Source organism: Aphanomyces astaci (assembly GCF_000520075.1).
Source record: "Aphanomyces astaci strain APO3 unplaced genomic scaffold supercont1.112, whole genome shotgun sequence".
Taxonomy (NCBI): domain Eukaryota; phylum Oomycota; class Saprolegniomycetes; order Saprolegniales; family Verrucalvaceae; genus Aphanomyces; species Aphanomyces astaci.
Genome location: NW_009798375.1, coordinates 1 through 24,378, shown reverse-complemented (window position 1 = coordinate 24,378; position 24,378 = coordinate 1). Strand labels below are relative to the sequence as shown.

The 24,378-nt window shown below is 49.4% G+C and overlaps 8 protein-coding genes across 10 annotated transcripts; 4 read left to right on the top strand and 4 right to left on the bottom strand.

Annotated features, from left to right (window-relative positions):
• Positions 1-1,044: 1,044 nt before the first annotated feature.
• On the bottom strand, positions 1,045-2,425 carry H257_17611. Of its 2 annotated transcripts, XM_009846475.1 has the most exons (6): positions 1,862-2,425; positions 1,761-1,813; positions 1,634-1,705; positions 1,470-1,587; positions 1,379-1,421; positions 1,045-1,332 (listed from the first exon to the last, which is right to left on the bottom strand). In XM_009846475.1, exons 1-6 carry the CDS (start codon positions 2,381-2,383, stop codon positions 1,169-1,171), a joined length of 972 nt encoding a protein of 323 aa, XP_009844777.1. In that variant the 5' UTR covers positions 2,384-2,425; the 3' UTR covers positions 1,045-1,168. The 2 variants fall into 2 exon arrangements, with proteins under 2 accessions (XP_009844777.1, XP_009844778.1); XM_009846476.1 differs by having other exon boundaries at positions 1,379-1,587.
• A 541-nt stretch (positions 2,426-2,966) lies between these two features.
• On the top strand, positions 2,967-3,464 carry H257_17610 (hypothetical protein). Its single transcript, XM_009846474.1, has one exon. The coding sequence runs from the start codon at positions 3,049-3,051 to the stop codon at positions 3,442-3,444; it is 396 nt and encodes a 131-aa protein (XP_009844776.1). The 5' UTR covers positions 2,967-3,048; the 3' UTR covers positions 3,445-3,464.
• Positions 3,465-4,436: 972 nt separating this feature from the next.
• Positions 4,437-5,807, bottom strand: H257_17609 (hypothetical protein). The gene has a single exon (XM_009846473.1). The coding sequence runs from the start codon at positions 5,782-5,784 to the stop codon at positions 4,546-4,548; it is 1,239 nt and encodes a 412-aa protein (XP_009844775.1). The 5' UTR covers positions 5,785-5,807; the 3' UTR covers positions 4,437-4,545.
• A 561-nt stretch (positions 5,808-6,368) lies between these two features.
• H257_17608 (hypothetical protein) lies at positions 6,369-7,762 on the top strand. Its single transcript, XM_009846472.1, has one exon. The coding sequence runs from the start codon at positions 6,418-6,420 to the stop codon at positions 7,648-7,650; it is 1,233 nt and encodes a 410-aa protein (XP_009844774.1). The 5' UTR covers positions 6,369-6,417; the 3' UTR covers positions 7,651-7,762.
• Positions 7,763-8,693: 931 nt separating this feature from the next.
• H257_17607 lies at positions 8,694-12,194 on the top strand. Of its 2 annotated transcripts, none has more exons than XM_009846471.1 (7): positions 8,694-8,793; positions 8,842-9,054; positions 9,109-9,704; positions 9,776-9,811; positions 9,875-10,627; positions 10,686-11,781; positions 11,833-12,194. In XM_009846471.1, the coding sequence occupies exons 2-7, from the start codon at positions 8,904-8,906 to the stop codon at positions 12,099-12,101; spliced, it is 2,901 nt and encodes a 966-aa protein (XP_009844773.1). In that variant the 5' UTR covers positions 8,694-8,793; positions 8,842-8,903; the 3' UTR covers positions 12,102-12,194. The 2 variants fall into 2 exon arrangements, with proteins under 2 accessions (XP_009844773.1, XP_009844772.1); XM_009846470.1 differs by having other exon boundaries at positions 8,832-9,054; positions 11,833-12,189.
• Positions 12,195-19,621: 7,427 nt separating this feature from the next.
• On the bottom strand, positions 19,622-21,215 carry H257_17606 (hypothetical protein; the record flags this gene model as incomplete). The annotated part of the gene is made up of 3 exons (XM_009846469.1): positions 19,622-20,410; positions 20,469-21,153; positions 21,193-21,215. 3 exons carry the CDS (start codon positions 21,213-21,215, stop codon positions 19,622-19,624), a joined length of 1,497 nt encoding a protein of 498 aa, XP_009844771.1.
• An 893-nt stretch (positions 21,216-22,108) lies between these two features.
• On the bottom strand, positions 22,109-22,598 carry H257_17605 (hypothetical protein; the record flags this gene model as incomplete). Its single annotated transcript, XM_009846468.1, has 2 exons — positions 22,109-22,510; positions 22,582-22,598. 2 exons carry the CDS (start codon positions 22,596-22,598, stop codon positions 22,234-22,236), a joined length of 294 nt encoding a protein of 97 aa, XP_009844770.1. The 3' UTR covers positions 22,109-22,233.
• Positions 22,599-23,801: 1,203 nt separating this feature from the next.
• H257_17604 (hypothetical protein) lies at positions 23,802-24,366 on the top strand (the record flags this gene model as incomplete). Its single annotated transcript, XM_009846467.1, has 1 exon — positions 23,802-24,366. A coding segment is annotated over one exon (564 nt), but the record flags the coding sequence as incomplete, so codon positions are not given.
• Between the last annotated feature and the right edge of the window lie 12 nt (positions 24,367-24,378).

The window sequence follows — 24,378 nt, the reverse complement described above, 5'->3', positions numbered from 1 at the left end:
TCAACAAAGCTAAACGTCACGAATTCACTGTGCACCTCAAACACCATCAATCCAATGGAGACTTCATTGTCTATTACGACGAAACAAACTTCAATCTGTACTGCAAGCGAAACCGAGGACGCTCAAAAAGAGGCACACGCGCATCCATCATATTGCCGCCTTCGAAGGGTCCAAATCTGCAAGTCCAATGCGCCATCTCACCCGACTTGGGCCTTGTTTGCCATCGCCTTGAGCGCGGAAGCATCAAGATGGACCAAAACGCAGCCTTTGTTGAAGAGATTTACCAAGTCGTGAAAGCAAGCGACGTGTGGCGGGACCATTTCGAAGGCAAGCGTGTTGTCATCATCTTGGACAACGCGCCAGCCCACTCGCAAACGGAACGACGCGTTGTCCAACATGATGACATGACGCTCCTCCGACTTGGGCCGTATTCGCCGATGCTAAACCCTATTGAAAGTTGCTTCAGCGTTCTCAAGTCCAAGATCAAGGGTTACCTTGCCCATCATACCAGCGCAATGTTTGACCGCGGCGACTACAATACGTATCTGGAGCGTCGGATGGTCTTGTTGGAGGACGCAGCTCGAGAGTCGCTTCCCTGCATTACCCAGTCGTTGGTGATCCGAGAGGTGGTGTTTTGCCAGAGCAATGTCGAAAAAGCCTTTCGATTGGAGGACATGGTCTATGGCCAGTAGTGCATTTCATCTTGAATGTTAAAATTCCAACTTGGTATTTGAAATTGTTCGTTTCCTACCTTTTTGGTATGTTTTTTATCGTTGCAGACGTCTTAAATTCCAACTTGACTGGAAAAACGATTTAACTTGACTGGGAGGTGGTGTAGTTCTATTCAATTTTCGTAAAGTATACATTGTATGGGATACAATTGTGCATCGAATGACTGCCCAAATCTGGGTGAAAAGGACAACATAATAACCACGTTAATCCATACAATCTCTAAATAGTTGTGGATATATATCCGGATAATTAACCGGAACTAACTAGGGGGCTGACCATTTTTAATACTAGTAACCACGTAGTATATGAGATGCAAACGCGGAATATGTTGGATTCGATTACAGTATTATATCGAACGACAGTCGTCCTGGCTGATGGCCTCGTCATATGGACACTACTCAGTACTACCTTCACTGGAAATACCAGCTTGCGCTTGTTATTCCTGCGGCGGGAACGCCAGCGCGTGGAGGGCGAACATTAAAAATAAGGCGCCCCCAACAATAGTGACCGTCTTCTCCGAAATCCGCGACGCGAGGAACTTGCCCCCGACCACGGCCAGCCCCGTGCACATGGAATGTCCAAGGATGGCGCCCAATGTCACTAATCATCCGTGGAATTAGTGACCAACGATACCATCATTTCGTACCACCAAAGGCGTCGTTCGATGCAGACAATGTAATCGTGGCAATCTGCTCAAACATTCGTTAATGATATATGTGTATATATAAATATTTAACCTGGGAGCGGTCACCCCACTCTGCGAGAAACGTGAGCAAGAAGCCTTGGGAAAACACTTGGAACGCGCCGGGGGGGGGCGTCGGGCTCGTTGGGGTCGCCTCGCCATTTTCGGCATTTCTAAGATTAGTACTTATAGACGAAGAAATCAAATCGAAACGTGTACCCAGCAGCATCCTCGGCAGTCTTTTTCCCTTCCAGCTCTTCTTCGACTTCGTTGAGCTCGTCAGATGGACCGCTGCGTGTCCAGAAGTCAGCCAAGACCATGCATAACCAGTGCGAATGGGACGTACTTGGCGTTCATTTCCCTCGAGTCGTACAGCATTTTCAAGCCAAATACGACAAACTACAACATATGCAAGTCGGTCAAGGCATTGCGATAGTAGCAACATACCAGACACGCGCCGGCATAGTGAGTCAGCCACGGAGGAAGCAAGATGGCAGCGACGCCGCCCAGCACCACAGAGAGCACAGTCATGACGATAAGCGCTCCGATGGCACCCGCGAACACCACGATGCGGTCGTGTTTCATGGACAAGATGGCAGCGATGAAGAACGTCTTGTCCCCGACTTCCGTCGCCCAAATCGTCACGATGCCGCTGATAAAACCAGACCAGAACTTGCTCACTGTGCTCTTCGCTCGCTTCGCTCCAGAGTTCGTGTCTTCGGTAGGATCGGACTTGACACGCTCGTTCGTGACGAACAGAGGGACCGCAGCGCTGTCGTCCGCCGCCAGCAGCGGGTTGATCGCGTCCCGGATTTTGTTGGACCACTTCACAAACTCACGGCGCTGCAAGACACCGTCATGATCTTCGTCGGCAAGGGCGAAGGCGTCGCCTTGAGCGTTCGCTTGCGCTGCTACATACGCTGCGGCTAAGGCCACGACGACGGCCAAGTGTTGGATTATACGCCGCATGTTGCTCCTATTCGCGGTGAAATCCGAATGCTTGTAAATGATTGGAGACGTTTAGTAGTTACTAATAGTATTCCATCGCTTCTATTATTAATAGTATTAATAGGAATATTACCTGGTGGACAGTACTACCGGTAGTATCCGGAAGCTTCTCCTGTGTCATCTCATATTGGTATCGTTTGGCATGACAATAATATCGCCCCACAAGCGGGTTCAGTTGGACAGCACCGTACAAGAGACCACCCCTTCTGTGCGCAATGGGGTCGAGCGGAGCGGTGTGATCCTAAGAAGCGGCGAAAGTCCTCGGCGGGGCTTCTACGATTCGGAGGGATAACGCTAAGTTTCATTCCGCTTATAAATTTGCTACAAATTTCCCAATTCTGCGCAATTCGGGTATATATATACTCGGAGTACTACGTAGTAGTTGACGTTATCGCAACATATATACCGGTCGTGCAACAACCGATAACGCAGGTGCATTTTGGGTTGCCTTGCACTTTGTGGTGTGTTCACATGTGAAGTGGCATATGCACGGAGAAACGTACCTTTCTCGAGCATCATTGAACACCCCCACCTATCAATTGATTGCTTCTCAACCACTGTTATTATTGTTCAACTAGCCACGAGATGATTTGGGCGGCAACTTAGCACAATAATGTAATAATGTAATGTCTAGTCCGAAGACTTGTCTGCATGACTCGCAATATGGCATGGCCATTGCAATGCGTCAACGCAGTTTCGTAATGTTATGCATTCTGGATGCAGTGATAGTTTTAACTGTACTACATCAACGTTGGTGGTTGGCATACACCACTCAACCAGCAACGACCAGTGCCGCGACGACCATCCCCACGAGGGCGCCAGCAGCCACTGGCAAGGGTCTCAACAGTAGAAATGTCAAGCGACTGAGTGTCGCTGCAACGCCACCGGCAGCATGGATCGTGCCGACTCCAGCCACAACAGTTCCAAACGTAGCCATGGCAAGGGGCACAAGCATGGCGCATGCACAGCTCAACATTGGCATCATCAAGGCCCCGATGATGGCAGCTAGAGCAAAGTACTGAAGCCAGTGGACAACTGCACCTCCCATATTTTGCCACTCTTTCGACGTTGGCCAGAAGTCCTGAAGCCAGTGGACAACTGCACCTCCCATATTTTGCCACTTTTTCGACGTTGGCCAGAAGTCACCGCTTGATTTCGTGGGAGTCGGTACGCTTAACGTAGTGGTCATGCCACCGCCGTTCTTATCGCCCTTCCAAGTCGGGTAAATAGACCGCCGATGGATCTGCTTCGCGTAGGTGCGCTGGGGCAATGCGTTCGGTGCATGTGATTGGCCCAACATTGCGTTAGCGATTGGAAGGCCCAAACATAAGACATTGGTGGTGGCGGCGACTACCATGACTTGTCTTAGCACTCCCATGGAAGAGGAAGTGTAAAACAACTGGCTAGTCTGTGAAAAACCATCCACGCTTTGTTAACTCCCCTAGGACCATTTTAAGTACGTCTAAGACGAATAAGTATATTTTGACGTACGTCTAAGTCGTACTTAAGTAAATGTATATTGAGCTAAATATGGACAGAACAGAATCGCCCCTCCTTCATGTCGCTCAATAATATTTCTTGAACATTTCTTCTCTTGATTTAAGTAAACAGGTTTCAGACAAATTAGTCCATTCGTACGTCTTAGGCGTACGGTACGTCTAAGACGCATTTTGGTCCTAGGGGAGTTAAGGCAGGGATGTTATCCGAACTATTTTCGAGGATTCTGAAAATATATCAAAACTATTTCTTAATTTCTATCGAAAACGTGCAAAAGCAGGAACGGACACTCAAAAGCAGGGATGAATCATCCCGACCAGCCGCTGGTCTGCGAACATTCCCGTCCACGCTGGTCTGCGTTATTAGGGGCTGGTAGATATTAATACCCACGAAACTAACTGTAAATGCCGGTGTCGCGAAATATAATGAATATCTACGAATTTAAATATTCCACGAAATATACCCGATATTTTTCGAAATTAACCGCAAAAAGGTGTATTATACATACAGTAGTAGCGTTGACATGAATCCGAGTAGTACTGTTATGAGTTCTAGGCAACAATACAAATGCTGAGTTTTTGCGAACATGAAACACTGAAGCGTTTATTGGATCGAAATGTGTGGATTTACAATAGATGGCTCTTTCGCAACGCTTGGTACTTCTGGTACGCCACGCCACTGGCCACTGCCAGCACGACAAACAGCACCAGGAACGGGAGTTTCCAGCCACCGCCGATGGTCACGTTCTTAACCTTTTCGTCGATTTTGCTTTTGACCTGGTTGGCGGTGTTGGTGATCTTGTCCTGGACCTTGTTGTCCACCACCGACACGATGCGCTGGTAGATTTTCTCAAGCCGGTTTTCGTTCATTTGCTCTTGGTCGCGCAACTTGCTGATTGTGTGCGACGTCTTCTCCTTCAGGTCGATCAGCGCATGATCCGACTCGATGCGGAAATTTTCAATCTGCTTGGTCAGGACGGCGATGCGGCAGTCCGAATGGCACGACGGCTCGACGAGCCACTTTCGGTAATCCTTAGACATCTTCTGCAGCAACGAGACCGAGTCGTCCTCGCCAATGTCCTTGTCGTTCACGTCTTCAAAGCTAACCAATCGCAACACGTCGTGGTTGTCGGCCACGCCGCCGGTGGCGGCCGTGACGCCCAACGTGGCGGTGCGCAGCCAGTCGGCATTGAATGGAAGCGTGGTCTCGTAGCACTGCTTCCACGAGCCGGTGCTCTTCTCGTCCACTTCAATGGAGAGCGTTTGCTGGATGACTTTCACTTTGATGCGAGAGGCACTGTGTGCGGGACTGAATGCCGCGCTTTCTTCGTGGTAGCGCAGCGCGGCGTCGCATCCTACTTTGGTTTCGTCGTTCAAAGTCTGCAACGACTTGGACCCGTCGTTGATCTGCACCGACACGTCCTTGTGCCCGCCCTTGTGGTCTGGGTTGTTGAATGTGTCGATAATGATTCCAATGCCAGCGAAGTTGGACGTGAACCCGTGATTGTCGCCGAACACATAGTTTTGGCTCGACGTCAGCCACAACCCAATGCCATCCCCAAACCATTTCTTCCCTTGGCCAGATATGCGGAACGTCAGCACTGTAGCGAACGAGTCACGGCCAATCAATTGGCTGTTCCACACGTAACCCTTCTTGTCTTGACGATCCGACGTCAGGCGGATGAAGTTCTTTTTCACTTCCGCCGACCCTCCATGGATCCACGTGCCATTGATGAAGCGTTGACCGTTGGCATCTATGCTGTCGTAAGGTCCATCAAACGACAGAACCTCCAACTTGTCGGCGACGCAGATGGATATGGCCAACGCCAGCAGCAAGAGCATGTGGAGGAAGTGCAGCTTCGCCATCGTCCAATTTCAGAAATCCGCGAGTGCTACGAACGCTTCCGGAAAAATGAGCGAGGCAGAATCCGGAAAACGACGCGCGAATCAGTCAAAATAGCTGAAAAATGATCAATATCCGGACAACTATTGTTCAAATGAACAGGAAATACGTCGGAATGGCCCCCATCGACCGTATATTATGAGCGTCTCAGGTTTACCTGACACGTGGCCAGGTTGATCACACGTGGCTGGACTTCCATGGATAGTGGCATTGGTGCTCATTGATTGCATACTAGTACGTACGATATATGAGTCAGGTGAATATGTCATTCAAAATGAATGGATTCCACTACTGTAAAAGCTATAGAGCAGCCCTAGCATATTCAATGATAGTTTTTTACCCATGGCGGTAGAGAACGAGTTCGGCCAAAGTATGCAGCGAGGACGATGGTCATCTATTAACATGTTCTCTGCCAAATAAAGTCGGAGGACTTACGTACGACGGTTGAATGTACGTACGTTTTCATTTGTAAAACAAATGGGTTGTACCCGTACGTTGTATCGTACATTCAACGAGAAAGGTAATCGACTCTATTTATAAGCGCTGTCGGCCCCAACACCACATTGCAATTCGAATTGCAGGACGCCGGCCCACACATGAAGGTCCAGTTTGCGTTGGCGTGCCTGCTTGCCCTTGCCCTTGAATGCACCAGCTCGAAGCTCGAGCAGCACTCCTTCAGCGGTCCCTTCAAGACCCTTGATCGCGCTGGCAAGCGCATTGTCAACTCGACGTGGTCCCATGGCGGGTCCACGGAAGTGTTAAAGAACTTTATCCGCTTGACCCCGGACCGTCAGAGCAAGCATGGCAACGTGTGGAACACCGCTCCGTTGGGGCGAAACACATTTTCCGCCGTGCTTCAATTCCGAATTTCCGGCCAAGGCAAGAAGTGGTTTGGGGATGGCATCGGGCTGTGGCTGACCCACACACCGACGCACGAAGACGGCGACAACCACGGGTTCAAGGACCAATACGTGGGCGTGGGAATCGTGATTGACACATTCGTGAACTCTGAACACAAGGGAGGGCACAAGGACGTGACCATTCAGATCAACGACGGCACCAAGACCACCGACACGTTGCAAGACGAGACCAAGATTGGCTGCGACGCCGCGCTGCGTTTCCACGAAGAAAGCGCGCACTTCGACCCGGTGTTCAGCTCGTCCCGGTTGCGCATCGTGGTGGACGGCGTCAAGCTCAAGCTGGAGGTGGATGCCAAGTCCACGTCCGAGTGGAAGCCGTGCTACGAAGGGGACTTGCCGCTGCCATCCGACTGGCTGCAGGACGTGACGGTGGGAATCACAGGGTCCACGGGCGGACTGGCAGACAACCACGACGTGCTGGGCTTCCTCAGCTTTTCCGAAGCCGACGATGTCCAGATGCATCTGACCGACTCGGACGTGTACTGGAACTACTACTCGAAGGAGCACAACGAGATCCTCAAGAGCGACCACTGCGACAACACGTGCAAGCTGATCATCCTGGAAAAGTCGCTCGGCAACTCCCGCGTGAACATTGAGCACCAGATCGTCGCACTCAAGGAGCGCACGGCGCGCAACATCCAGAAGATCAAGGAGAGGGAGATCGAGATTCACGATAAGCTGCTGCACCTCAGCGGCCGCGTGGAGTCGTACATGAAAAAGACCGTCAACGCCAAGATCGACTCGGTCGCGGTGGACTTGGAGAACCAGGTGCACGGACAAGTGACGGGCAAGGCCGACGCCGCAGGCGGGTGGAAGTTGCCGTTCGTACTCGTGTCGTCGGGGGTGCTCGCCGGCTCGTTCTACTTGTACAAAAAGTACACCGAATTGCGCAAATCCCACTTGTTTTAATGGAAATCCATCGTTTACGTTGACCAGAGTTACATAGTTGCTTCGATTCCAGCACCAACTAAATTGGTCAAGTCAACATTTACAGTATTGTCCATTTACCCCCCAATATTTGGACTTTTGTGCTGATTCTTTGATTTACTGACTTTTGCAATATAAAGATCGTCCAGTATCACACTAATTTCAAGCACACACTAATTCGATGTTGAATTATTCGAAGAGTGGATTGGATTGGCTAGTTGATTCATGTTTTGTATTTTGATTGGTCAATCGATTTTCTGCCGATTTGGTGCTGCTCATTACTCCACTTTCGAATCGAATGAAATTGCTTTGTGGGAGTTTACGTGCACCATCTATCTTGTAATAACCACAAAGCATGCACATGCGCAATAAAAATATATCATCCGCAAATGTAATGCAGTATCCGGAACTGCTCTGCACGAATTTTCTGACAGACTTGCAGTGAGCGATAGAAAGCGTGTAAATACAGTAGCCAATGTCCCTCTCTCCAAGAAGTTGGATGACTCCGAAGAAACTCCAGATTTTGCTCTCGCCAACCATGAATGCCTCGATCTCGGCCTTCCATAACTTCGTGTTATGATGAGTTTTCATCCAGGTCCCGCCCCGCATCTCCCAGAAATTATTGGACGTTGTATTATGAATTTGCCATAAATGCAAATTTTCCAATTTTGATACGGGTACTTGGAAATGGACGAGAGTCCAACTACTACTACTAGTAGTACTACTACTAGTAATCTCCACATGGTTCCGTCAAGACTCGTGCCGCACGCTGGTTAACGCGACCACCGATCGCATCTACAGCGAGTCGTATGTTGGCAAGACGCTGGCGCCGATGCTGCTCGCGGTAACGTGAATAGTTTCCCGATTCCGCGGAAAGCACGAAGGAAAAAGAAAAATATAATGTAGCCAATCAGAGACAAATATTTTCAGCTTGACGAACAGGGTCCGTGCCAAATCAAAAATAGTTGGTTGGCCAAAAAAACTAGTTTATTCGACGATCATTGGCCAAAATACATTTTTGGCGATTCGCAGTTAACTCTGAAGCAATCCGACGCTTCTGGGTGCTTGATGTCGATGGAAGTTATGAGCGACACACCTGACATCACGATGCATTGCTGGCCACTGGTAGGACCCACATGAGCTTCTGTGCTTGACTCCTCCAGGGTGAAATAGAGGTCCTTGACTATTGCATACTGAAGCCGTCAGCAACGATCGCGAATTTGCATGCTCGAGTGATGTCGTTCCTTGCGTGCTCGAATCCCCCCCCGAGCACGGCGTGGGTTCCACCTGTCGTTATCACTGTGGGTGATACTGTCTACCTGTTTCTTATCAACCTGGACGTTCGTCGAGTTGACTTGCTTCAGTCATTATCGATCGACCTCACAGGTACGGCAGTAGAACGATACTGTAATGGAACTCCCATCTGTTGTCTGTCCATAGAAGTCGAGCATGGTTCATGGCGGAAAAGCGATGGCACTGACCTGCCTACGTCGATCCGAAAGGTGCTCCTAGCTGCTGTCGAGCAGCAAGTCGGAGATTGGATGGTGCAACACTCGTTGATTTCGTGGGGCAAACGGGCCAATGGCGACGACGGACTAGTGGTCAACGGCGAGCCGACCTTTGAGTTCCGTACGTTGTCGTCGAACCGCAAAGACAACTGGAACACTCTCCGAGAGACTGCCGGCGATGCTAGATGGTGGTTTCGACTCAAAGTGGCGCTGTCCACACCGTCGCAGTTGGTCGTGTCCATCGTCCCAAGTAGCAGCAACCAAGACTGGACGACCCAGAACGACGCTTTGATGCGATTGCATGGCGTCAGTCAGTTGGCCGACGTGTGGGCGGTTGCCGACACCTTTTCCTGCGACGACGCGCTTCCCCGCCTGGTGGAGAAGGAGAAACCCCGGCTCAAGCGCGTTCGCGACGACACCAGTCCACAAAACCCCGTCGACGTGTCGAAAGAGGTGACCGACGAGTTCGAAACCGACTTTGACAAGGACGACGACGACAACAGCCAGGACAACGTTGTGGACAAGAAGGTGCTGCTGTATATATATATATATATATTTATAGTCGACGACGACAAGGATGACCCGTGGCATCTGTGTAGCACACGCCTCTGCTGGGCCAATTTGACCCCGACGACGTAATATATCAAATACCCCCCTTCTCCACAACTCCAGGTAGATGACTCATGTATTCGATATAGGAGTTCCTGGTCCCTGTGGCCCCGGAATTGCCGTCGAAAGGACGCCAAGTATGCGTCGAGTTTCCCCTTCAAAGCGGGGCACTGCCTGGTCTCAAGCGGGCGCGGAAGGTGCAGCCGTTCGTGCGCAAGCTGAAAAAAGCCAGCAAGAAGGCCGACGACCCCCTCTCCCGCGTCAAGTTTGTCAACCTCGAGCACGCCACCCCGTCGGTGCCCCTGCGGGAGCCAGCCACCGCCCACCCGCTCAACTTGAACAAGCAAGCCCTCGAGTGGCTAGCTCGGGACGTCAAGGCCGAGCTATCGGCGTCCAAGCGCACCACATCTCAGTCTCTCGGCGTAGCAACGTTCACGGCGGACGTGTACAAACCCGCGGCGCATTCATCACCCCGTCGTTACATGCACACCAAGGCCATCGTTCCCCCGAGTCGAATCCAGCAGCCGACTCCGGACTTCCGGGAGGTTGACAGTAGGGCATCGCCACAGTCGGCCCTGCCGCCGTGTGTTGTGGATGTCAAGGTGGGTGGCGGCGCTCGATGGCTTGCAAAGGCGGCAGTGGTGAGCTGGCAAACCCATCAAGCCAATGGCCACGACGACACGACATCCGAGCACCAACTTGGAGTGCTCACGTCGTTGGTAGAGCCGCACTTGTCGTCCCTGAGCCATTTGTATGGAGCTGCGCCTTCGCATTGGCTCAATGCGCAAGAATACTTGTCGCATGTGACGACACAACCCCCAAACGGCCCCCTCGAAACACATGTACGTAGTATCTGTCTAGGCTTTTGTAAACATGCGACGACGTGAACGTCGTTTGCAGGTGCTAACACCGCCATCGTTTGTCGCGTCGAAAGCCGACTCGTCCCACGTCGCCCTCCCGCCGTCGCTGCTCCCAGAATGGACGCTGCGGTCCTGCGCTCCCATTGGCGGACCCAAGCCCGTGCGCTTGGCCGTCATCTGCCCGCACTCGTCCGGCGACTGGATCGCGACGCTGTCACACATGTACATGGCGTCCCTGCGGACTTCGTACATCAATGCATCCTTGGGGACCTTCAACGATGTCGACCATGAAACACACAAGAACGCTCTGGTCATTGTCAACAAGTCGGACGACGCGGCAGATCCATTCAAAACGTATCGCGAGGCAGTTACCGACTTAGGACGCACTGCGTTCGACACGACAGCTTCGATTTTCGTCGTTGCTCCGTTCGGCAGCAAGTTTTCCCACCGTGTCACAGATTTCCTTGGTGCGATTTCTTCCCAACTTGATGGATGGCAGCCCTCGTTTCAAGTCGTGTACGTCGAAGAGTTGGTGGAAACGTGTGTGCATGTCCAGCCGACGTACTTCCGAGAGCAGTCGTTTGCCCTGTACGATCGTCTGTACGAACCCCTTCCCGCGGGCCTGGCCGCTGACGCTTATGCGTGCTTGCCGCATGGCGTGACCAAGAAAATGTACCATTTGGCCGACCCGAGCGCCGCCTTTCATGTGTTTTTGGGCTACGGATTGGCCAATGGGTGGCTGCTATCGGCGCTGGTGACTTCGAACGGGGGCGTTATGGCCACGGACGCAGTGTTTATCGACGCGCCCGACCTCCGGGCAGAAGACATTGCCCTGCTCGTGGACAAAGTACTGCATTTCGCAGCCCTTGGGCGCGACCAGGATGCCCCGGCTGCGGTGGTAGCCACCAATGCATTGGCTCGAATCAATGACCGAGAAAGGGCCATCTGGCACGACGTATGGGAGTCCAAGGCCATTGGGGATACGCAGCCCGTTGTAGTAAACCAATGGGTGCTGTCGTCTGCGGCAGTCGACGGCGACCTTGGATGGACGAACCGCCAGGATGCAGACATTTCCCGCGCAGTCGCCGTCCACGACGCCGGCCTCATCGTTCCGTCCAAACCAGCTAATGTCCATGGTACATGATTGAACACAACACTGAACGGGGTTCAAGTTTGTGTGTTTGTAGGCTTGGATCGGTTGTCGGCTGCACCAAACATCGTGCAGCTTCATGTCGAGGCGATATTAGGCCTGTCAAGTGCCAAAGTGGACGGTATCCCCGTCGGCGTGACCGTTGAAATTTTGAAATGCTTTCATGACCTGGCGTGGCTAACCGTACACCCCACGACGCTGCGCCAAGCGTCGGCGCTGCCCGTGCATTTGTTTGCCGTTCAAAACATGCTGTCGCTGGTAGCTCCCCGCCCCACCGCCGACAAAACGATAGCCCATACTAAGTAGTACGGAATAGCTAGCGGATTGATAGTGCGATAGTTTACATAGGACGTGCATGCTCGAACGTAATGAACTCGTCGATATGCTTTGTGTCCAAAACGTTCCCTGGGGATATACTACGTATTACTTCAGGTAATAAATAGTACTGCGTAGTACTGAAGTAGTACTGAAGATGGGACTCCAAATACAAACATACAGTACTCATTTTATATTTATAGTTCATACATAACGTTACTCATTTTATATTTATATGGCCATTTTATGTTTCTACTACGTATTAATAGTATAAATATCATACTATGGATATATGTTGATAAATCTGCATCTGACTTTCAATGAATGTGCCAAATGTCCTATTACTTCATCCAAGACAGAGGTTATGTAGTTAAACCCAAAAAACTAAATAAGTTAAATCCGGGTTTCATGCGTTTTATCACTTTAGAGGTAGGTCAAAAGCTCATTTACCTTCGGATATGATGTACTGATACCAGTCTCATACAAAGATCAAGACATTGTGGCCAATTCAATTCGCCCATGCAAAATACCGCTTGGTTAAATCTTTATTAACGTTACTTGACCAATTCTTCAAATTTAAATCAGAGTCGTAGAATTTCTTCACCACGTTAAGATCAACCCAATCAATGGGTCGTTATGGACAGGTTATCCTGTATTCGTGGGCGTTTTGGTGGGCGCATGCGGCCTACGAGTGGGTGGGTATACGGGGTGGAGTGGATCGTGGTTTTATACTTGGCGTTTGTAAGGACGTGGTCACCTGGCACAATCCGACCCCATGCGTGGGCATCGATACTTACACGAATGCGTGAGCCAATCGTAGGTCTCCGTTGGTCGATATACCGATGAATCGCGTCGGCCGATTTCGTCGTGTGGACGTACCGGTACGTGCTACTCACGACGACGTCGACACGTTCATATGCGTGAATAGTACCCTTTTACGAACGGTGTGAGACCGATCACGAACTTTTTTGTCCGGTTATATGTTGCGTCACGAATTTCCAGGATTCGTAAAAGGCAAATATCATGGATCTATTTCTGACTTAGTCTTGCCTTTCGTATTATAAAAATTGTATCCACAAAATAGTACCCTTTTACGAATGTAACTGCCTTGGATATCCGGAATGTTGAAAGATCCATTTTGCGATCAGCAATGGGCAGGACAAAGCGGAAGCACACAGATGGTGATGTGGAAGAAATTGCAGGGGATCGAGTGGTCGCTATGCGTCTTGTAGATGACACAAGGGCCCAATACCTCGCTATCCTGGAAGGGTTTAAGCGTTGGCTGCACACAGAGCACCCGTCATTCGTGGTTGACACCACGATCCAGCTATGTACCATTGCCCAGCAATATCTGCCAAATGTATTTCGACTACGCATCAATCAAGCGCAATACACGTGGCGAGGCGCTTGTGCCCAAGCAATATAGCAATTTCAGCAGCCACTGGAGTTTCCCCTACAAAGCGGCGTGTCGACGACATATCCTACCACACCGTGTACGATTTGATAAAGAAGCACAACATCACGGCTCCATAATAAAAGTTTACACGTCTGTTTACCATTGCCTTTTGACTCAACTAACCTCAACAATGTTCCGGTTACGAACTGCCGCCACCGTACACGCAAATGGTCCGGTCACGGGAATGGCAGCCGCCACCACGTCCGTGAATGGTCCGTTCGCGGCCACGGTTGCCGCCACCGTGCCTTGGAACAGTCCGGTCGTGGTCGTGACTGCCATCTTGACGGGGAACGTTATGTCTTGGTCATTGACGCTTGGGCACTTGTGCACCTTGAGTTGTGTCTTGTATAGATCGACTACAGTATACATAGCTCGCTTACAGTGATGGAAGAAAGGTTAAGACACAAGATAATTACTTTCGTTCATACCGAAGGAAGTGAAGTGAGGCTCTGTGATTTTGGAATTGGTCCCAACAAACAGGTTAAAGAGGATATGCATACTCATTTGCGGCAGAAATGACGATGACTTCCAGCTATATAAAATTCTTAGTGTCAAACCTGGTATTCAGAATAGGGCATTTCACAAAGAATGAGTTTTGAAGACTTAAACTTCCAGCAACACACCCTAGTAAGGTGTCATTGCACCATTGGCCTCTACGACAGCTACACAACGTCGTGGCATCGACTCGACCAGTCGTTTCATGAGCCATACGTCCACCTTGATCGAGGCAGTCAGGTCTTCCACGCTATGGTATTGCTTGCCACCATGGTAGACACCGCGCACAAGCATTCCCCACAGGTTTTCGATCGGGTTGAGGTCCGGAGACAGGCTGGATGGTCAAAAAGGATGACATTTTCGCCTCTCAAAAAAAAAAATGGTCTTCTTCGACCGATGGATTGACGCGCCATCTTGCATGAAGTTGATTTCATCGCCGTAGAGACAGCGAGCAAAGGGGAAGAGATAGTCTTGAAGCGTCCAGATGTACAGTACTTGTCTGAGTCTTGGTTGCCTTCCAAGAACGCAAGCTCGCTCGCTCCGTCGCTCGAAAACTCCCCCCAGACCATCACAGTTCTCCCTCCAAATTTGCGCGAGAAGTACGTTTCCTTCTCGTGGCGAATGTCACGCCAGTACGACTGCATACCGCCTGGGCCATCAAGGTTAAATTTCTTCTCATCCGACCATATAATGGTCGACCAGTTGGGGGGATTCAAGGTGCTTTTTGGCATGGGCATGGCGGGCGTGAATGTGGTCATCCGTCAGCTTGGGAGTGACGTTACGCTTGACGTATTCGAACCGAATGCTTGCTTGTAGCATGTAGCGTACGTAGCGAGTCGACACAAGCAATTGAAGATCTTGAACAATCGATTTGGACGATGCACCTGGCTTACTCGCGGCCCTAAAAATGTGCCGAGTGTCATTTACCGTCAATTTCGACTTCCTCCCGTGCCCATAACGCTTGCCATAGTTGTCAGGGTTCTTGAGGTAGTTGGAAATGGCCGTGCGGGAAACGCCAAGGCTCTTGGACATGAATATCACTGTTTCGCCGTTGGACTTCCACACGACAATTTGACCGCGCTGAAACTCGTTGAGTTGAGGTCCACGGTCCATTTGACGTACACGAGGTGTTGTGTAGAGCTGTTTAGAGGAAGTGGTTCAAATCGATGGTGATTATAAGCATTATTACGTCCTCTAGAGGAAGTTAACTGAAATGTCCTATCCTGACTTCCATACTAGAAAAGCTTAGCCACCGTCTCTACCTCGCAATGCGGCAAAACAGCAACCGGCTCGTACTGTTATCTTGTCAACAGATGTTGACGCTGCGGCAGAGCTATTTTTCGAGCCGAACAGCTCACAAAGACGCGAGTAAAGTCTAAATTGGGGTGTGTCTTAACCTTTCTTCCATCACTGTATTGCACGATTGAATGACTAAAGTGACGTTGCACTTTGTAGATGGCGTGCTGTACAACGGACTTGTCCAGGGCGGTCGTGCGTGTGGCTGGTCAGGGCGGTCGTGCGTGTGGCTGGTTTGCTGAGAGTGAAATAGATAGCCCGTCTAAAACCAATATAACACAAAATCGGATTATAAAGGGATTCGTATTGCATTCGTAAAGGGTATAAAGGTGAATATGATCACTTTGCGGGGATTCTTGAGCACTGTATCCAGAATAATAACCAATCCAATCCGGGGATAAAATTAACAGCCAATTATACTTGCGTTTTGTCGCTTTTCGGGAACATTTCAGCCAATCAATGTATATGTAATTGCTAGGACAAGAACGGACCAGTTCGGACAGATTTTGTCCGAATGAATCACGAAATATGAATATGTGCAATACAAACGCTACCATTAACACATATTTTCCTGCATATAAAATGTTGTGTTCGGACAATTGGTAGCAATCACTTTGGCATGATCATTCTGCATGGGGATCCAAGACCTTGTGCCTGCCAACACGCACGACCAAGGCGAAGGCTACAGGGATCAAGTCGTTTACGCGCTTTGTCACTGAGGTGAATGTAACATTGGAATACATTCATGCACAATTTGCTCTTGACCCTACTGGAGTTGCCATTGAACGTGTGCTTAACAAGTTTAGGTCGTACTTGGCATTCTTCGACACCAAGGGTGGGAAACAGATCGCTCGGAACACAGTCATGTCGTACTACCTCCACATCAAGTTATGGCTGAATGAACTCTACCAACTTAGCACCGCCGTCTCCGCCAAGCTGTTGAAAATGGACTCAACCCTCGACCGGTACTCCATGATGCGCAACTCGGGCGAGTTTGTCAAGAAGGCCTCAGCGTGTACCAATGACCACCTTCGACTCTCATGGTCTACCAATACTCAACCGCGAAGAATGCTACCGACTACCAGGATGCCGCTCTTTTGTGTTATGGTACCTATTTGGCCGTGCGTCAGACCTGTCGTCACTCCAGAAGGCAAATCTCACGGTAAGTGCTGCAGGTGTACTAATCGTGCGCTTGATGCGAGTGAAGGCATCCTACGAACTAGGTTTGTCGTTGAATTACGACGAGAAATTCCTTGGCTGCCTCTTACCGCAATTGCTGCTGCTGTGGTGATGCAATCGACGCCACATGCCGCCCTCCTTGATATGTCGTCGCACTCCTTGATTGACTTGCTCTACCAAGCATTCGGAGCGGTTGTCGGAGTGGAGCCCGTGGATGCAGCGGCTAAAATGAAGGTGTCGTTTCTACTCTGCCCGGAGTCCACAGTCACATCAACCGATGCTGAATCGCATCTGCCAAACGGATGAGTCTTAGCTGATTTGACATCCCATTCCTTCTGCTGAGGAGCCCATTTTGCCAACGGTTCGTCGGAGTTGTCGCCGCAATGGATCTTTAATCGCGGCAGCTGGAACATGACAGCAACAAACAAGGCGTTTGCTTACGTTTTCAATACCTCGAACGAAGACCAGAATGTTGCCCGCGTTTTGAGTGGTTGGTCGGCTGGGGCGACCAACTCGCAGTAAGGTTGGTTAATCAGTACGCACAACACAACAAAAGAAATGACATTAGAAAAGTTCAATTAAATTTTGAATTTTAGCCCTCCAGCGACTCTAGCAGCCCCCCCACAGTTGTCGTTCGCGGTGCCTTGATCAGGATCGATGGCTCTCATCAAACTAGTCATGTTAGTATATTTCAATATACAATAAATCATATGAGAATGTAAAATTGTCGTACCGCAGCATCGTAGTTCAACGCCACCATCCCTAAAACAACACTGCTCCCGCGGTCGCCACGGCTGCGGCCACAACCTAGTTGCCGTTTTCGCGACCTTGTCCATGCCTCCACTGCTGCTCTGATATGGCCACTGCTGCTCCGATATGGCAACGCTTCGACGAATTTTCGCCGCCACCACCATGTGTCCGAGCCGCCACAGCTGCGTCCATGCTGTCACCGCCACGCACATGCCGCCATCACCACGATACCCCGATCACCACCGCTGCCATAATCACCACGCACCACAGCTCAAATTGAGTTATGTGCGATGTCTAGTTAGTTTCAAAATTGTAGAATTCAATCCTTCTAGATTTGCTTACCTTGTAGTAGACGGCAGGTGTTGTTGATATGTAAGTTTCACTATATCTAGAAGCAAGATGAAAATGTTTCAGCAGAAAATACAATGCACGAGGTTCCATGAATTGAAACATGTAATTGAGGGTCGGTCACCGCCTTTATACCTGTTCTCCTCTTAATAGGCATGGTCGCCCGTCGAGGTAGCACTAGTGGATTTATGATGTAGTACGTGCGATATCATAACCGCTGTTGTAAGAGAAGCGTAATATCAACTCATTTTAGTATCACCATGCATTTCTCTTCTTCACATTGTATGGTGCTGACAAACACCGTGACTTTCGATAGCCCACGCTACCTCAACGATGGGTGTTACCGTTGATGCTGGTTGATTTTTAAAGGGTTGAAGTTGATGGTATTTATTAAGGGCTGCCACGGGCGAAGTCCGTTTTGTCGCCGACCCACTAGAGCTGTTCGGTATCGCCGCGGGTGTAAAGTGTCTCGGGTGTTTAGTGTCCATTCTAAACATGTTAGTAGTGGTGATAAATTTCGTTGGTGTTGAAAAACACCGTTATTTTGGATGTCCCCAGCTGAGATGATGACGAGGTACTGTTTGATATTGCCGAATGAGGAATCATCTTACCGTAAGTCGCTGTTGCCGTCGTCGCCGCAGGTTCCTAATCATGTTAGGCCCTGGTCGGGGAACGTCGACTCCACGCCTGTCGACGCTTTTTGCATGTGAAGAGCGGGATAAATATTTGGTGCTCGTTTTTCATTGGGCTATATTCGGATGACGAAGAGATGGTAGGCACGCCAAGCAAAAACGTCGACGCCACAACACAACCGTCGATGTCCACTGCAAGTCCGAACATGGACGGCGTCGATGCTTTGCCGGTTGCTCCGAAGCGGAAGCAGCACGACTCAGTGGTGGCTCGGCCACCAAAACAGCGAAAGGGTAGTGCGCACGACACGGGCAAGAAGAAGTCTGCGTCGTGGTGGCCACCATTTCAGCACGAAGGACCCTGACCAGTTGGACAAACGTGGCTTGGCCACACCGCAGATTGGACAGAAACCACTGCTCATACGCCAGATTACCAAGCATGGAGTCAAATTCAATGTGAGTTACAGTGAGAATATTGTACTTGTCCTGGCGGGCCCGGTAGGCGTGACAGCTAAGCTTGCAGCAGTCACAACGACACGATCATCAACCATTGTCAAGTGGCGGCAGATGTTAACTCCAAAAGTGACGGCAGTGTCCGATGATAACACTTTCCGGATAAAAATCCCATATATTTTGTCAAAAGCGTCGACGGGCGTGGAGTCGACGTTCCCCGAGCAGGCCCATAGGGCCTGGTCGATTCATTTATTTGTAATAGGAAGTGTCGGCTACGAATGAAATTGGGAAATTACTGCAGGAAGACACTTTCATCCGCATAATTTACCGTACGAGTAGGCGGTTGGCGGTGGTGTTAAACCTAACCCGCTTTGCGATAGACTCTAAGTTAGGGTTCGCCTGAATGCGTACTGTGTTGTTGTACAGTACACCTACAGTACAAACAGTACACATTTACCTTACGTCACGTGTTTCCTCTCTCAAAATGAATTATTTATGCTTTCTGGCAATTTTGTGTGATGTGCTATGACATCCCTCCGCTGTGAAGAATAATGAAGGCGCCAAGTCATATCACATCTTCCTTCTTCCTTGTCATATCCTATCATTCTCGTCACGTCCGTGAAAATCAACATTATCACATCATTATCCAATTTGCATCGAATATCACAGCCTTCGTCTTAAACCCGCTTGCGGGGGGCTATCAAGGCCGTCAACTACTCCATCCTACGCCTCGGTTCCACTGTGGCAAAGTCCAATCCAGGGAATAGACCGAGGCAATGGGTTAACGAAGTTCTTGTTGATGGAGTACAGAGGTTTTCCTTTGCCTTGGTAGACTAGACTTTAAGAATTGCGCTTCGAAAATATGCGTATTGGATTAAGTAGTAATTAATGAATGCAGTACTAGTCTAAGTCTTGGTTTCATCGTCACTTTCGCCCGCATCGCTTTCTTGGCCCATCATTACACTGACCAAACTGCCTCGGGACGACAAATCTGCATTCATATACAACTGTACCAACTTCGTAACCTTCGCTGGACTTAACCGGTTTCGCCGCTTGGTCAAAATGAAGTCATAAATGATCCAAACACGTTGTGAGGCTGCTTGAGACGTTGGAACACTGAACATAATCCGAGAAACTGCACACAGGATGGGAAACTTCGTTGAGCCCACTTGGTGCCAATATGTCATGGGTGTGGCGCATTGTTCGATGAAGAATTTTGCCTTGTCCGACGGATTCTTCATGGCATCGACAAAATTTGCCAACTCTGTCCGGACAGCTTCGACATTTGAGCTGATTTGTTTTTTGACAAGAACAAATTCTTGTAGCAGATGGGCGTTGTCATACAGGTCATCCTCGAACATCCCCTCACCAGCTCGGGTTGTTGGATCCAGAAAATACGCAAACCCCATGGATTCCGTGTGAATAAAGGCCCACCGGTCTAGCAACAGTTCTGTCAACTCGTCGCTGGTACTCCAATGCGCCCGCAACTCGAGAAACAAGCGATACACGTCGGACAAACAACAAGTGTCACCCTCGAACTTGCCGATGATGCTGCAAGTTGGTCGCAACGTCGCTTCCATCGACTGCAAATTCGACCAAAACGTTGCGTCGGTGATAGCATCCACAAATACAGCCTTCTTCACCCGAGAACCTGGCGTGACCTTGAGGTCGTGGAATAAGGCCGTGTTGGCGAGCTGAGCTAGGACTTTGCGATTTTCGAGGACGCGGGCAATACAGTTGTAGTGGGTGTACCATCGTGTAGCCACCACGGAGGACAAATGCGCGTTTGGAGGAAATTTCCCCGTCGGCCAACAGCGTGTCCTGGATGCGTTCAAATCGTTTCGTCAGAGCATTGCGGTCTTTGACAAAAGAAGTCACGTCCCCGGCACGCTCCAGTGCGTTGGCAAACACCTCCAACTTGCACACATCTTTGATCAACAAATTCACTGCATGAGCAGCGCAACCGTTGCAGATCAAACCAGGGTACCTCTGTTCCAGGATTTTCCAGGCACTCTTCATACACGCGGCGTTGTCCGTCACAACACTTCCCACTTTGGAAACCTCGATGGCCACAATAGCACGGTCGAGCTCTGCAGCAATGTTGACACCGGTTTGCGAAATGTCGTCCGTCGCGATGGCTTTCACAAACACTGGTCTAGCTGTTTTCAAAGGGAAAACGGCGACAAAGTTTACCATGTGATCGTTTCGCATTGATGTCCACCCATCGGATACCAAGCTGGCGATGGGCTGGTTGTCCATGAAAGCGCTCATGGAATTCTCCATCTGAGCATGGGCCCTGTCCAACAGCGGCCCGGTTATCAACTTCGCTGACGGCGGCGTGTATGCTGGACGGGCCAAGTGCACAAAAATAGCCAAAGCTGGACTGTCGGCAAATCGGAAGGGGACTCCCGTCGAAAAGATGATGTTGGCAAAGGCACTGTCCAACTTGTGACCCCACCAAGCTGCTTTGAACTACGACACTGGAGCTTTGGGGGTCATGTCGGGCGATAGCCACTCGCTGCCGCTTGGGTTCAAATGTGAAACCCTCCGGGGCTAAGATGCAGTTTTTGAGGTGGGACGTCCATCGGGCAGTTGTGTTTGGCAGAGTATGATTGCAGTATTTGCACTTGACAACTCGTGCCAAGCCCTTGCCACTCTTAACCACGTGCTGATCCATCCAATTTTTCGAATGAACATTATGAAATTCTAGACTACTACTGTAGTATGTTATTTTAAGGTGCATCGTTAAAGCCATGAAAGCTCGCCATTATTGAATGTCATGATAGCACCGCCATGTTTGAACTCCATATTGATTGGCATCGAAAAAGACTACAAACGTTAGGAGTGAATATGTAGTGTAATGTTATGTGGATTTTTACAGTACAAAATCAATACGTAACATTTGTACTGTAAATAGAATACGTATTGCGTTCGGGCGCACGCTACTCTAAATCGCCCAAAGAAAGCACTTGAAGAATATAATCGAATTTCGTAGCAGAAGTTGATTCCGACATCTGGAGTACTTCAGTCAAAATAGAATTAATTTTCCTTGCCTCACCATAGTTTACATACAAGTATCGTTTTGGAATAGAATACCTCTCTTTATATTTGTCATATGTTATTTGACGTTGCAGGACTGTAGGTTCCAAACCTGCAGTACAGTAGTTTACCGGTAGCCCTTGCGAGCGTGACGGATGAAGTAGTGGTAGTAGTACTACATTAACTTTTTACCGATTTGAGCATGAACACTTGGTACTACGTTAATACTACAGTAGTATGAACTTGCGTTTGTCCTTGATATGCTGTCTCTAGTTACACTTTACCCAACTTGACTTCCAGTTAAACAAAGCATTCTATCTTCATTATTTTAATTACGTGAAGCAAGCTTGGGATTCGTATGCATCAATTGTATTAATGCCTAAAATATTTCTGTGTCCGAAGCTCTGTGCAAATGGTTTTCACGTCCGAGTCGTTATGGGGGTGATCCCGACCAACGGGCATCGTGTGTGTTGCGTGCTTATGCAAACCCGCTCCAAATGAACATGAGCGTGGTGCTGGTGTTGGGCATATACCTGGCGATGCTTCCGTCGTTGGACTCGTGCGGCGCTCGCTTTCCCACAGGCAACCCCTCCAAGTCATTTTCCCGATCGGTTGCCAATCTCGCGAAAACAGTATTTTCGTTCAACGACGGCAAACTCCACCATGTCACGACCCATTCCATTCGAATGGAACCGTGACATACGGACGTTGGGTTGCACTGCGGGTCGGTCCATATCGCCGTCGTCAAGACCGTCCTGGAGATGTGGTAGGCAAGAGTTGTGTGAGACAAAGGGAATGGTTGGTCGAGAAGATGTCATGCCCATACCACGCGTTGTTTTCCATCTCTCCATTCTAAGTATCTATTCGCTAAAATAAATTGAGAAATGAAAACGAAATAGCAGCAAGAAATTTTTATGAAAAGTTGGTAGTTTATTGGTGACGTGCACCATACTCGGACGGCATGTCATCTATCGAAAATGGACGAACTTCGACGTCGCTTTTCTCGAGCTGTGTAATACTTAGCGTAATCCAACTCATACTACAAGATAGTCCATCACTAACTCAGCATATGCAGCAAGGTCTACACATGCACAGCTCCCAATGGCAAGAGGCATCTTACCCACATGTATGCGCACGTTCTTGAAATATGACGAATTTGGGTGTTCGAAGATGTCTTTCGCTACAGTTGTTGATTCATACGACAGGCAACAAAAGGATCTCGATAACGTTAGTATTGGTTGTTGTTATGAGGAATGGAGAGTTTCGTGACCGGCTGTGCGGTATGCATTGATAAATCGCAGACCTGTGTCGCGCTTTTCCCGCATGTGCGCATGCGCAATCTTCAGGATGTATAAATCGTTTTGCAAAACGTAAATTATTCTGGGGCTAAATAAAAATACACTTACATATTACAAATATCAACATAAATATGTTAAAGGGAATAATTAATATGTAACTGCCGAGCGCATGTACACGTCGTTTGTTTCCGCGGAAGTGGCAGATTGAGGTTCCTGGTTGACTCGCACGTGGCAACTTGAATGAAGTTGCACGTATCCCCTCGACAATGGTACATCACGTTTTGAAGGAATCAAGGACCTTTAATTCTTCATAGTGATTCTTAGTAGTGATGTGTTTGTGTCCTGTTCCCGTATCTCCCTGAAAAATGGTTCAATTCAGAAAATGATAAGGTGTTAGAGGTAGGAAAAATATTATTTTCGAGCAAACGATGGATTATTTCCGAACGAGGCCTCAGAATGGAGCAATTTCGAGCAAAGTTGGGACACTGAGGCACATTCGGACGTACTGTTAATCGGAACATAAAATACACACCCGACAAGTACCCGACAATTTCAGGAGAACCATTGGCTGCCCGACACAAGAATCGTGACTGGATTCGTCAACGGCTTTTGACGCCTAATCATTGGACGAGGATCTTGTCGTGGGAGCAACATTGAATTAACATTTGACATGTACGCGATGCCATTGGGCAGTTAAATATATGTAATCGGTTACACCACAACTATTCGCAAAATCCAATTCTGCAAAATGGAAAGCGTGCCCACCAAACAAACCATCCAGGACTCGTTCCGTGGAGCGTCGACACGACGAACATACCTAACGTACCAGACGCAATTCCAAGAGTTCTGCGTGTCACACAAGCACGGTCTCGACCCTGCTGCAGCCACGACAGAGGACTGCACCGACTTCTTTCACCATATTTACTCGCTTGGTCGCAAACCCCGTACCGTCGACTCCGCCAAAACTTCCCTGGTGGCCTACTTTAAGGACCAGCATGTCGAGCCCAACCCGGCCCAAGCACCTTTGTCCAAGCAATACGTTGTGGGACTTCAAAAGTACAATCGACAAAACAACGTCGACGATGAAAAGAAGACTCACCCGCTTACTATCGACGAGCTTTCAACCCTCATCAACGGATTTGCCAGACTCAACCCATTCGTCGGGGCTATGTTTCGCTGCTTGTTCTCCTGCTGCTACTTGGGCTGCTTCCGCATTGGCGAAATGTTGGGCCTCAAGTGGGGTGACGTCTCCTTGGGCAAGTCGGCGCATGGTCCATACGTCTCGGTTCGCTTGCGCTGGCACAAGAAGGCAAGTGTTGAGAAGG